Source organism: Manis pentadactyla, chromosome X (genome assembly GCF_030020395.1).
Source record: "Manis pentadactyla isolate mManPen7 chromosome X, mManPen7.hap1, whole genome shotgun sequence".
Taxonomy (NCBI): Eukaryota; Metazoa; Chordata; class Mammalia; order Pholidota; family Manidae; genus Manis; species Manis pentadactyla.
In genome coordinates this window covers 72,725,196-72,738,890 of record NC_080038.1, presented here as the reverse complement: position 1 = coordinate 72,738,890, position 13,695 = coordinate 72,725,196, and the positions used below count along the sequence as shown (strand labels likewise).

At 35.5% G+C, this 13,695-nt stretch overlaps 1 protein-coding gene across 3 annotated transcripts in view; it reads left to right on the top strand.

The window, feature by feature from the left end:
* Positions 1–335: 335 nt before the first annotated feature.
* The window catches only part of BRWD3 (bromodomain and WD repeat domain containing 3), a 160,740-nt gene continuing 147,380 nt past the window's right edge, over positions 336–13,695 (top strand). For all 3 annotated transcript variants that reach the window (XR_005033478.2, XM_036929979.2, XM_036929980.2), the window contains exons 1-6: positions 336–591; positions 712–770; positions 975–1,004; positions 1,410–1,469; positions 12,096–12,246; positions 13,533–13,631. Coding sequence is in view for 2 of the 3 variants with exons in the window: in XM_036929979.2 (XP_036785874.2) it covers positions 561–591; positions 712–770; positions 975–1,004; positions 1,410–1,469; positions 12,096–12,246; positions 13,533–13,631 (430 nt within the window). In the remaining variant the exon portion in view is untranslated. The remainder of the gene's footprint in view (positions 592–711; positions 771–974; positions 1,005–1,409; positions 1,470–12,095; positions 12,247–13,532; positions 13,632–13,695) is intronic.

Genomic DNA, 13,695 nt, shown 5'->3' with positions numbered 1-13,695 from the left:
AGGATCACGCCGGACAGGACGGTCTTCCACTGCAAAGGCCCAATTGCCCTCACAGAATGGGCAACTGACTGGGAAGCACTCGTAAGAGAACGCCACCACCGAGTTCTACGGCGGCAGCCAGAGCGTCGGCTGTCAGTTAGCACCGCCCCCTCCTTCCGGGAGCCGTAGCTAGGCAACCGTTAGTCGTCTGGAAGAGCGGAGGATGGGCGGCTGCGTTAGTGCCTCTGGCGGCAACAGTGAGCGCTGCAGCCCCTCTCACAGCTTTTGCCCTCCCCTCTCTCCACCCACTTTGCCCCCGCCCACCCGTCCGCCACTTCGGCTCCTCCCTCCTCTTCTCTCTCACCCTCTCCTTCCTCCTCCGCCTCCTCAGGTCTTGGGCTAGAATGTCTATGGGTCGAAACGCGATGCGATGAATCCGAGAGAGACCGAAACTGGGACAAGGAGTGCGGCGGAAGCGGCGGTACTCCTGGGCATGGGGGCTTCACCACAATAGAGGCAGCGCCCCCTTCCCGCCCCGCCAGCCCCTCTGGAGGGAAGCCCCCAGACCCCTCGGGAAAAGGATGGCGGCGGCACCTACCCAGATTGAAGCCGGTGGGTAGCTGTGTCCCGGGGCTAAGGGGATGGGGGTTTCGTGCGACGGCTGACAGTTTCTTTTGGAAGAGCTTCTATTTCTCTGCCTCCCTCATAACCTCTTTTCCCCCTCTCCCTCAGAGCTGTATTACCTGATCGCTAGGTTTTTGCAGTCCGGACCCTGTAACAAATCCGCTCAGGTGAGAGAGAGAGGAGGAGCTCTGGGAGCCGTGGGGAATGGTACCAATGGGGAAATCGAGGCAGCGGGCTGCGCGGTTCCGCTGAGGGTAAGGAAAGGCCGGCCTTGGCTTGTCCTACCGTCAGTGATTGGGTTCCCAGTAGGGAGGGAGGAATGGGTTGATAGCCGAAGCTGCTCTTCATATCCGTGTTTCCCTTTTGCTCAGGTGCTAGTGCAGGAGCTCGAGGAGCATCAGGTACGAGCCCCTGCGAGAAGAGGTGGGGAAGGTTGGGGTGAGACTGGAAGAAGGGCGTCGGTCGGAGGGCAGGGGCCGGGAAGGCGGCTTGGCACCTAAGCACTCATAGCTCTTGTCACAGGGGGAACCGGCTTCCCTCAAAGGGGCGGATATCGCTGGGGTCTTAGCTCGCCCCTCTTTATGCCTGTGGGAGGCGGTTTTTCAGGATTTCCTCCCCCTCGGCCTCCTCCCCTTATATTCGTCTAGCTCTAAGGCAACAGCTATGTGGCCAAGAGAAATAAAGACGCCAGTGGGTCGAAGACCAGGATCCAGGCTGGGTCGGGTTGATGGGGAGAGGAGGCTTAAATTTTATTGTATCCCCCCCAACCCGGGGCCCCCTCCGCCTTTCTTTTCTCTGGCCCACAGCTGATTCCGCACCGCTTAGACTGGGAGGGGAAAGAGCACCGAAGGAGCTTCGAGGATCTGGTGAGTAAAGTTTTCATTTCAACTTAACCCAACTCTTTCTCCACTCCCTCCCCACCTTGTTCCCCCAACCCGCCTCGGACCTCGCAGCCAACGCGGCTCCAGTGCTGAGCTGGGCTGAAGAACGACTGCCCCTTCCCCCTTCTCCGCGAGTCAGAGAAAGGGTACCTTGCCCTTCCCTTGGCCTCAGTTGTTTCCACCCGAAAACTTTGAAGAACGTAAATTGGTGATTAGAGATGCCGTATGGTGGATTATGAATTTTAACAAACATCGGAAAAGGCCCATTGTAGGGGGAAAACGGAGTGAAACCAGGGGGTTATATTGGGGCACGTACCAAGGGCTGACGCTGGCCAATGACAGCGTTGGTAACAGCCGGGCGTTCCGGATTAGTGGAAGAAAACTGATTTCTGGTTGGTCCTGACTTGAAATACGGGAACTGAGGCCAGGCTTAGTCTTTTTTTGGTGGGGGTGGGGGAGAAGGGCACCGGGAAGGGGGTCTGAGGGGGGAGTTGACGGACTCGGGATTGAGGAAAAAACAACACAATTAAAGATAATAAAGAGCGTCAAGCAAATTCCACAATTTGCCAGTTTGAGATAAGCTACTTCAGAGTGAAAAAGCATAATCATTGTGTATCTCAGGTTTTAGAAAATAGCAAATGACTAAATCGTATTTGTGGAGGTGCATGTTCACTAAATAAAAAGTATGGATTATGACCTTTTTGAGAATTGATGAAACATGATTTTGGGATTACAAGGAGACGGCTCATATACTGAAATAGAATATACTTTAGTAAAGGACCACAGGCATTGGATTGGATTGACTGTTTCTGCTACAAATATTCATAGCGTACATGCACCTTCTGTTCATCAGTGACACAGTGAAAAAGGTAATCCTTTTTATTTTTGGGAGGATGTTCTCTTGTGTTAGCCAGTGGCACAGTGAATCGAAAGGAAGTAAAAGGAGAAAGGGGTGATGTTACTAAAATCTAAATTCAGTTGTCTTTCCTTTAAATAGGGTCCAGATAGAAGAAAATCGGTCAGAGTTAAAGAATGTTGAAGGGATATAGCAGACCCTAAATATACATGACTTAAAATTTGCTTGCTGTAAGACAGTATTTAAATTGCTTTGGTGTTTGTTTGTATTTCTCTTTGTATTAAAAGAGGCCATGTTAATTACTACCAAATCTATTGACTAAGTTTCTTTATTTTTTGCAAATCATAGAGAATGGTCTAATAATTGTGATATGGATAAATTCCATCATCTGTACTATTTATTAGTGGTGAAAAATTCTCAGGTGGATAAAAATTATTTTTGAAAAACTGCATGTGTTACCAGGTCATTTAATTTTTAGCAAGTCATTTTGTTGGACTTATTTCCTGCCAAAAAAGGAAAAAAACAGTGCTTACCAATATGTGGTTAAACACTTTATGACTAATGTAGCTTTGAAGATGGAGTTTTGAAAATATTTTCATTTACATTTCTCTTTAAGCAGGCCATTTTAAGCAAGTTGCAAAAGAAGACTTCAAATGGAAAAAGCTTTTTTGAAATTAACTTGACAGTGATAAAAAGTAAATGAACAGAAAAATAATTAGAAATAGTCTAATCACAAAAAAAAACAAAAAAACCCAGTTCACCAGACTCCACTTCCTTATATTGTAAAGGCATTTTTTTATACAATTGGAATCAATGTCCATTTTATGCTTTATGTTTTACTTAACATTTTTACATATACTTATCTGTATTTGAATAGTTATTGTTATTCTAATAGTAAGACAAGATTCAGTTGTATTTAAGTTGCTATAATTTGAACTCAACTTCCACTTGAGCATTTGGGTTATTTCCAGTTTTTCACTAGTATCTTAAGTAGTCTTTCTGCTTTTCTCCTTTTTTTTTAAGACTTTCTCCTTTTCTCCTTTTTTTTTTTAGAAGTTATTTTCTTGGGCTATATTCCTATCCCTAGCTACATATTTTTCCTAAAGTATAGTTGTCAGGTCAAAGGGTCTCATCACTTTTATAGCTCTTGTTAAATATTGTAAGGTTGCTTTCCAGAAGTTTGTGTTGGTACTTACAGTGAGCGTCTTTATATTTTTTTAATCTGTTGTCGGCTTAAATAGGTGCCCCTGGTTGATTTGATTATCTCTTTTCCCTTATTAGTGAGGCTTAAACTTTTACCATTTTTTAAAATTGTTGTTAATCATTTGCATATCCCTACATTTACTTGATTTTCAGCCTTATCTTCTTCATTTATTGTCTTTATAGCTCCTTTTATATTATTTTTATATACAGAATTTCTCTATTGTTTTAATACTACTTGTAGTTTAGAGAAGTATCATTTTTGTTTTTAATTTACTTTCTATATTGTACACTAGAGATTTTATTTTTCTGGGATCCAGTTTTTCTAGGGATATTACATTTTGATAAATGGTCTTATTTTAAGTCAAATATCTGTTCTTTACCTGTACATTTCATTGTAAGGGAAGATGGGGCAGGGCTGAGTGAGAATTTGAACAGAAGGAAAATAAGCATAGTGGCTTAGAACTGAGTGTGCAGTGTTAGATGGATCACTAGATTCATCAGTTGTATTCATTAAAATTATTTCACATCTGACCTCTGATTTTAAGTAGCTTCATTGTGTGAGAGGGATTTTTTTCTTGGGATAGGTATTTTTTTAAAGTGCTGTTAGAGCAATGGCTTTATGTAGTGTGATCTTTGATTTAGCTACAAACATATTTTGGATTGAAATTTAGAGTAAAATATTAAGTACTATAATTTTATATATATTAATGGTATTAATAACTATAAGACATGTTAAATTATATAGCAGTACTTAAAACTTAAGATATACTGGGGCATCAAAAGGAAAGAATACAGATGCATGATGAAGAGGTGAAGGACTATAAAGGAGGATATCAGAATACTGAATTGGGGTTGCTTAGCCAAATATACTACATATTTGAAACAAAAATTCTGTCTTTCTGTCCATATGTGTACTTTTGCTTGAATTGTCTGTATTGCTTAACTTGATTTATCCAGAAGGATATTAAGATAGTAAGTTGGATTTCTTCAGCACTTCATTACTACTGTTACTATTATGTGTTCTAGAAATCCCCCTTTTTTCTTATATCTGATTTAGTACTTATAAGTCGGAACACAAGGGCAGGTGTTTTTTGTTAAAGCTACTGGTAGGCAAATATTGACATATCCAAATCTGAAGTGCCTTTAAAAAAATGAGTTTGTACATGAAATGTTTGTTAGTTTATGTTGAACTGAGGTTTTTGACTATGACATTCAAAATAAAACATTCTAAATTTTCAGAATTTTAAGTAATGATATAGGGAGAAATTTGAAATCATAGTAATAGTTTTTGAAGTTTGCTTTGGGCATTTTTCTTTATTTCTGCTTGACTTATTTATAACATAATAGAATTAGATTTGTTTCTTATAATTCATTGTAAATAGATAATTTAAATAATTATAAATGTCCTTTCATTTGTGGTGACCCTGTTGAAGTGTTGACTGTTCTTTCTTTCTCCATGGAGCTTTATTAGGGACAGCAGACATAGTAATGAGGTGTGTGTGTGTGTGTGTGTGTGTGTGTGTGTGTGTGTGTGTGTGTTAAATGAAGTTTTTGTTACATATTTTATATATTGAAATGGTGATTTGGAAATTTTTTAAAAGGCATGTTTTAAGATTTTTGAATCATTTTAAGGGGACTTCTATCATAAGACTGAACTAAAGGCATAATTATCTTTAGGTGCAGTGCATAACTGCATTTTTTCATTCATAGAATTGAAAGCACCAATTAGTGCTTACATTTGGAGTGACATAAATTGTATTACCTTTATTTTATATATGTACAAAAGACTTGAAGCAATTCTATGCTATTAAATTTTTTTATCAAAATTATGTTTTCAGTACTGTCTTTAAAAGGAGTACATACACCTATGATGATATGTCATTTTCAGAATTTGTGTCTACATTCAACATATTTGAGTTTAAATGTGTTTTCACACTGTCTTATCTGATCCTCACCAACTACTTCAAAATACTGCATTTGAATTCCAGACATACCTGTATTTTTTTCTTACCGTACCCAGCTTTTGTTCTCTAATACTAGTAATAGCTCAAATTGTCTATTAGAATGTAGAATGATCTTTAAGTGGTGGTAGCATAGTTATTGCATCTGAAAGTGTGGAAGCAGTTCAAGCATGTGTGATTTATTAACCACTGTGTGGACAGACAGCCATAGTTAGGAAGAACAGAATGCATCATGGGAAACCAAAAAGCATGTGCTGCTTAACCCCAGTGTGGATATAATGCTAACTGATAGGTAATATGGCAGAGAGCAGTCACTGCCTGGAAGCTAGTATTCCTGACTACCTATTTGCTTGAGCCATGTGTATTCTTGCTTTCTGTATATGTTGGCTTTAGCTATTTGTGTGAATTGATCATTGGCTTTTTTTTCTTTTACACACAGGACTCTAGGAATCTGCTTTCTAGATTTTTAAAATCTAATTTTAATCTATTTCAATGATTAAAATCCTTTTGTAGGTTTATCATTTGTTCCAAGAAGACTGGTATCTCAGTGAAAATGAGATGGCATCAATAAGGTGAAGAGACCGGCTGTTAGGGAGTAAGAATTTAGATGAGGTGAATGTTCCTTATGAAATTTTGTCCTGAAAGCACCTTTGTCAAATTTGAGTATTAGATAAGTTTGTAGGTGTTTGTTCTTTTTTTCCCGATTTTGATTACTGATTAATAAACAATTTGTTTGGTAGGGAGCAAATTAGTAATTTAAAGGCAACTTTGTGCCATATTTTAGAGATGCCCTTGTTTAACATTTCTCACATCGATTTTGTACGTAGTAGAAAAGGTGTTAAGATTTAGTCTGGAAGGTAGTTTTTACCTGCTGAGCAACTCCAGGCAAGTTACTTAACTTCTCAGAGATTCAATTTCCTCATTTATAAAATAAAAACCTCTACCTGTTTTATAAGGTTGTTGTGTGGGATCAAATGAGTTAAATGTGAAGGAATGTATTTTGTTAATTAAAAATGAAAATGCTGTGCAAATGAATTGGTTACTACATTTTAAAAGTAGGACAGAGAGGTTGAATAGGTAGCCTGGAAATATGGAGAACTGTGACTGCAGAATTTATATTTCTTAGGTAGCTAATTATTACCACCTAATTCTCCTAATATTTTTATAAGGTAAGGGGCATATAAAACAGTGCATTTAGGAGTGTCAGAATTGAACCCAAAATGAGTCTTTTAACTCAAACAAGAAATAATTATGTCAAAAGGTATATAGTGTTATTTGCATTTTATGAATTGCAGGAAAGTAATTCAGTATGATACTGGTATAGTATTCCCCCTTTTTTAAGAGTGGGAGGTATGTCTTTTTGAAGTCTTGTTGCAGGGGTCTCAGCCATTCTGATTATTCTCTTCTTACCCAGAATTTATTTTCCATACATTATTGATAATTAATTTCTTATATTTTAAATTGTTGAAGATATTTTCTCATGCCCTTTAATATCTATCATGGTATTTTATAATTAGCTGGCCCTCAGCTAATGATATTAGTTCAATTTTCTTAATTTTTGTTAGAAGCTTTTTATGATACATATTTTTTAATCTTACTCCGTTTGCTAGCTGGTGTTGAGTTCTTTTCTTGGATGAGAAACTTCTAGAATGTGGATGGGTTCTTTGTCCTTGTCTTGATATCATCTGCCGTCAAGCTTTATAGTACTTTTAGTGCTTCTTAAGGCAGTGTAACTAGAGAATACTTGAGCCTCCTTAGTTTGCTCTGGCTTTCTCATTCCTGAGGAAATCTTTAAATTAATAAAAAGAAAAAGAAATGCTATGGACAATGATTAACATTTTCAAAGGAAAGTGAAAGAAAGTCTTAACACTTTGTAGCCTACCCTGCAAACCAGTGTTATCACTACAATAGAAAGGCCTACCTGTTTTTTCTTTCTGCTTAGTTTTTCCCCTTTCCTCTTTCAAATCCAGCAAACATTAAAATTCAGCCCTTAATTTGTAAAGATATAATATACTGGATTAGTGCAGACATTTATATTTTATTGAAAAGTATCAAGAAGAAAATAAACTGTTATTAATATTTTATGTTTTCTTCCAGTTCTTGTTTTTCCGTGCAAGTATGTGTATTTTCTTTTTTTCAATATCAGATGATACTCTGGATAGAGTTTTTCATTGCCTTTTTTAACGTTGTGGAACAGCATCTTAAACACTGAGGAAATATTATGTGCTAGTCACTGTGGGGCGTGTGTTAACTGGGTGGGGGTACCATTTCATTCTCTTTGCCAGGAATGTTCTCCCTTCCATTTTTATCTGTTTTTTGAACTTACACTTAGCTTTCTAGTGAAAAATTGGATATGAACCCCTAACCCCCAGGCTGAATTAGGTACTGTACTGCTTTGTTACCTTCCTTCTCTGTACTAACCTCTTGGCATTTGTAGCTTTGATATGTTTCTGTTTACTAGTTTGTTTCCTCCACTGGGACAATGGGTTCCCATAGGGAAGCAGTTTAATCTTCTTTCCATTGCATCCCTATACTTTAAATATCTGAATGAATGCATGAGTGAATGGTTTTGTTTTTGTTTTACAAATCACATCAGGTGGTTATTATTATTCTCTGTTTTACAGATGAAGCAGCTCAGACTCAGAGACTGAGTAACTTTGCAGGTCACATAAGTGGAAACTGCGGATGCTGGAAGAATTCAAACCTAAGTTCTTTCTACTGTATCACACTGCCAAAATGAGGAATAGCTAGTAAATTTTGGAGCCTGAATAATCAGGCTCTCAGACTTAAAAGTACCATACTTATCTCTACACTACACTCATATTGGTATATTTTAAGCCTTGCTGTGTTTTTCAAAGTCTGTTTTTTCTGTCCCTAAATATAAAAAAATCACTTGACTTTGTATGCCCTCCTTCTATTCCCCAACCCCAAATTAAAATCTCAGATAAAATGTTTAATTTACTTCTTCAGCATATGGTTCCAGTTTGAGTCTTCATTTTACCTGTATAGTCATGATCTTTGATCAAAAAACACACAACTCTCCATTTTGTTTTTTTTAAGTTACTTATTTGATCCTGTTATTTCTAAAAGCTATGGTAAAAATGATATCATTGCCATTTGACAATTAGTATTTCATATGTAGCCCTTGGTGCAGGCCTGGCCCCCTGAGATTAGGTACCTTTTGCATTTTATTCAATGCCCAGCTAGATTCCTTTTAACTAATTATGATGAGTAGGATCATCTCAGTGAGCTCTCTGGTCTTCTCAGTTGTCATAATGATTGTGAAGTGTGGTAATTTAGTTGTTAGATTTGCTCTTTAGGTCAGCCAGTCTTCCCATTAAAAAGGTTTATAATCTAGGTTTCATTTAATTTCTTTCAGTTTATTCAAATTTGTAGTAAGAGCTGGGGGCAGGAAGACACATATTTCCTCTCCATTCATTGTGACCATTGATTGACTTCACTTTTCTGGATCTTTTTCCAATTGTAAGATGTAGATTTAGGTTGATTATGTATAAGGATCCTTCCAATTCAAAGATCCTGTAATTTAGCTCTTAGGATCTATTTTACAGAATAACACAAGTTTGTTTTATACTCTTGAAAACTGTTTTTAGAGAATGCTTTTCTTCTGCAGATCTTAAGATGCTTATGTTACCTGTTGGCCATTATATTCCAGTGAGAAATGTGGTTAAATAACTGACATTAGAATATTTTAGTTTTAATTGAAAAGATTGGCTTATAATAATATATAATTTAAAAAATTATATTTATTATATATTCATACATAATTCTAACAGAATTTTTTTAAAACTTGTAATTTCTGAGGGTAGATGAGCATTCTTATGCCTAAAAGATCACCTTTAAAAAATTCCAGCTTTAATCAAAGCGAATGGAATGAAGTAAATGTTAGCTATCACTTATAAGTCCTAAAGTTTGATTTAGAAGACTATTATTGCAAGAACTGCACTGATACAGTCCCAAAGCCTGTTAATGTTGTTTAAGGAGGATGTAGCATGCTCAAACTCAAAAGTGCTCACATAGATTTTGTGGGTAGTAGAAAAGGTATTAAGATTTAGTCTGGAAGATAGTTTTTACCTGCTGAGCAACTCCAGTTACTCTTTTGAGTTTGAACATGCTGCCTCCTCCTTAAACAACATTTGTTGTGTTTGAACATGCTACCTCCTCAAACTGCATCCATTGTGTTGATAGAATCTGTGTTTCTCCAGTACTGTTTTATTACTGCTTATAGAGAAATGGTGTTTTTGAATGGGACCACTTAGAAATTGCACATTTTTCTGTTGTATAGGGTAAAAGTCAAACTTGTGAAATTTATTTAATAGCTTATAATACAACTCTTCAAGGGGGGAAAATTTGGGAGTAGATAAGCCTTGTTTTAGTTGCTTGATTAATGATTCTGTGTTTTAGAATTATTACTGAGGAATTGATTAAAAAATTATATAATTACCTGAAAATCAAACATCATTGTTTCTATAAAATGAAGTAGCCAGGGGGCTTACAATGTTAGTTTAAGATATAATTCCCACAGATTTTTCTCTAAGATGGTAATTCTAAAACTTCATGTTAGAGAACTCCCATTTTCTGGATTATATATGGCTAGACATGTTACAATTTATAGGCTAGATTTTTTTAATAAGTGAATAACTCTAGAGGTGGTAATGAGATGAAAAAAAAGAAAATTGATAATGCCAGTAAAGACATCAGCTGCCATCCTATGTAAAGCCTTTGTATAACATTTACTTGATGAAAAAGTAGTGGCTGATACCAGAATCCCAGTTTATCCAAGACAGTGTTGGGAGAAAGAAAAAGATATAAACTATTATAGATGTTCATATGCAGTATTTTAAAGCTTTCTTTATTTGAGATGTATATTTTTAGGGTTTCTAAATGTATTTGTATGTAGACATATTTAGGAAATGCCCTAATGTGGAGGGAATGAGTTTTTTACAAACTAGGATTTTAGGATATCAGTGTCTATAGATAATAAGAAATTATTTTTTGGTTTGACCATGAGTTGCTTTGGCTTTAATATTACCTGTATATTTTACTGACATATAATTATATCTAGTTATTTGCTGGGAAGACAAAACTAGAGATGTGAGAAATCACTGAAAAAATTTGCTTGAGCCTTTGTCCTAATCCAGAAGCCAAACCTTATAGAGGTATATGAAATCATGAGGTTAAGTTGCCATTCTTCCTGAGAATCATGACAGTCGCCCAGGTGCCAATTTTTTTGGTACATTAAAATTGGTTTTGTAGAGACTTATAAAAGATATTGGAAGGAAATAATATTTTTATATCATAATAGAATCATTTATTCCCAAAATTCTGAATACATGTTGGATTGTAGTTCTTTGACCTGTGTTTCTCAAGAAAACAAGAAAGACACCCTGATGTGAGAATCTAATATTTTTACCCAATGAGTTCATATGATATTGCTTATAGACTTTACTTTGGGTTTTTTCATTCATTGATTCAGTGAACAAATACTTGTCAAGAATACACATAATCTCTTCTCTCATGGTGATCATTAGAGATGATTTACAGAATTATTCTTTTGTGTTGTATTGTTCTTGACCTGGTGGTAATATATTGATGTGTGTCCTGTCTGGTTGTGGATGTAGGTGTAGATATAGATATATTTTTTTATAAATTATATTTATATTTTTCTCTTTCCCTCCCTCCCTCCCTCCTTCTCTTCTCAAGCTATATATGTATATATACACACAAACACACTCACACATATATGATCTTAACTGTAGTACTTAAAAAAATTGGCTTTGTCACCAGAAGTAAATTTCAGGACCTTATGCTAAGATAAGAATGTAGATGTTCTTTATATTTAAGGATTTTTAATATTCTGGTTTTCTGTTTATTGTTTTAGTAATTAGGTATTTATGAAACACATCAGGAATTTGAACATTAGATAATAATGAAAACGTTTTGATGTTTTATTTCCTCATCATAACTGTTGAGTTAATGTTGCAGTGAATTTCAAGTACAAAGCTTAATGTTTAGAGTATGGTGTTCATAAAATCATTAATTTGAACCTGTTTTGGAAACCACTTAACTTTTTTAGGAAAAACAGTTCCACTTTATTAAGCAAATGTGTCCTGTTAGTCCTTTAGGTGAGAATTCAGTACAAATAGTAACCTTTTGTTTGCATTCTTATCCTTTATATAGACCTAGATCCTCATTCTTGATCAGTTAATCACTACTGAATAAATCAAGGACTGGTAGAGTTTACCTATCATCTTTGTACTTTGATTTTAAGCATGCTCACTTTTGCAGCTTTTTAACACTTACTTCATAAGATTGACAGCTGAACAAATGATTTAGTCAGGGCTTATAAAAGTAAGGTGGAGTGCCATGTCATTTAAATGTTACATCATTTAAATGTGCTTAAAATTTGTAGCTGTTTCTTAAATTTTGTTGAGGTTTTAAATATTTAAAATGTTATTTTCCTAATTCTCTATTTTAAAATTAAATTTTGCTACATGATGGGACAGTTTGGTAATGGACAAGATAGTGTTTTTAAACCAAATTTGTTTTCCTATGCTTTATTTATGCTTTTAGGTGGCAGCCAATGCACACATTCCTCCAGACTACCTCCTTAAAATTTGTGAGCGGATTGGTCCCTTACTAGATAAGGAGATCCCTCAGAGTGTTCCTGGAGTACAGACATTACTAGGTGTTGGTCGGCAGTCTCTTTTACGGGATGCCAAAGGTAAGATTTTCACTGTTTATAGGAAGGAGTGGAGAGCAGCATATTTTTATGTAAGTAAATGTTACTATGCTTTCCTAAATACAAATTTTCATCTACTTTTTCTTATCTTGCCAATCTTGTTTTTATTTCCTTTGTGCACAAGTAAATTTTTAGAGTCCTAAAAGGAGAGTTTTTCTGTAAAACAGTAAATACCATAGAGGTAAAGAATATAAAATCTCTCTTTAATCCAATAGGCATCTCAAAAGATCACTGATCTGATTAGTATAGTAGAAATGCTTCAAATATTCTTTCATTACATTTCAGTGTTCTTAATGTTTATGTGCCTTGATATCATCCTAATAACATTGCATATTTTATAATAAGTAAAGTTATGATGTGTAAAAAATTTTACAATTGAAAGTTAAAAATTTTAAAAATATTAACCCATCAGTGACTGTTCAATGACAGTTTCTCAACTCCACTGTTACTCAATCTTTTACAGATTTTCCCCATAGTTTTACATTTAATCCCAATATGTAAAATATATAAATTAGTATTTTTTGAACATAAAAGTGTGAAATTAAGCATTAAGGGTGCCTCTTAGTATAATAAATAGTTTTCACTTCTAGCAAACAGTTTATTTCTATTTTGTTTTATTAGCATAGTGTTTTTCAATATTCTAATTCACAAAGATAAACAGTTTCATAAATGATACCAGTTTTTAAACACCTCATTTTATAATTTAAGGAAGCTTTGGAGAGAGTAGTAGAATTTTTTTGTTTCGAAGTTGAATTATTAGGATTATCATATTTGCTTGTATTTTTTTGTATAATATGAAAGTCAGACAAAAAACAAAACTATTTTTAGTTATTTATCATCTGATGTGCATTGTTGTTTTACCTGTTACGGCACAATGGGCAGGCACTCCATTACATGAGCCTGCATCAAGTACAATATTTCTGAATTTTTCGTGGCGTACTTGTGCCATAATTGTATCTGCGCTTATACAGTTTTGTATGAATAGATGTGTGTAAACCTGGAGATAAGAAGGATAAGTACAAACATAAAACCTTATTAATCCATGATATATTTACGTAAGATTCAAATATAGGTATAATAAAATCTTTAGTTGCTGATCAGCACAGAAATAAAATACCCTGATGGTACATTAAAGTATAGTTAAAAATATATTTCAACTAATGGAATTGAAAACAGACATTTGCCTCTGAGGTATAGTTTAAAAAAAAACAAACAAACAAACACTGCTGTGTTGTTCCTTGACTAACTCTTGAATCTTTTTTGTATAGATTGTAAGAGTACACTGTGGAGTGGGTCTGCTTTTGCAGCTCTACACAGAGGCAGACCTCCAGAACTACCTGTAAATTGTGTGAAACCTCCAAATGTGGGTGAGTAATGTCCATGTGAGTTATAAAAATATTCTTGATTTGTTCCTTCCTGAACTCATTATAA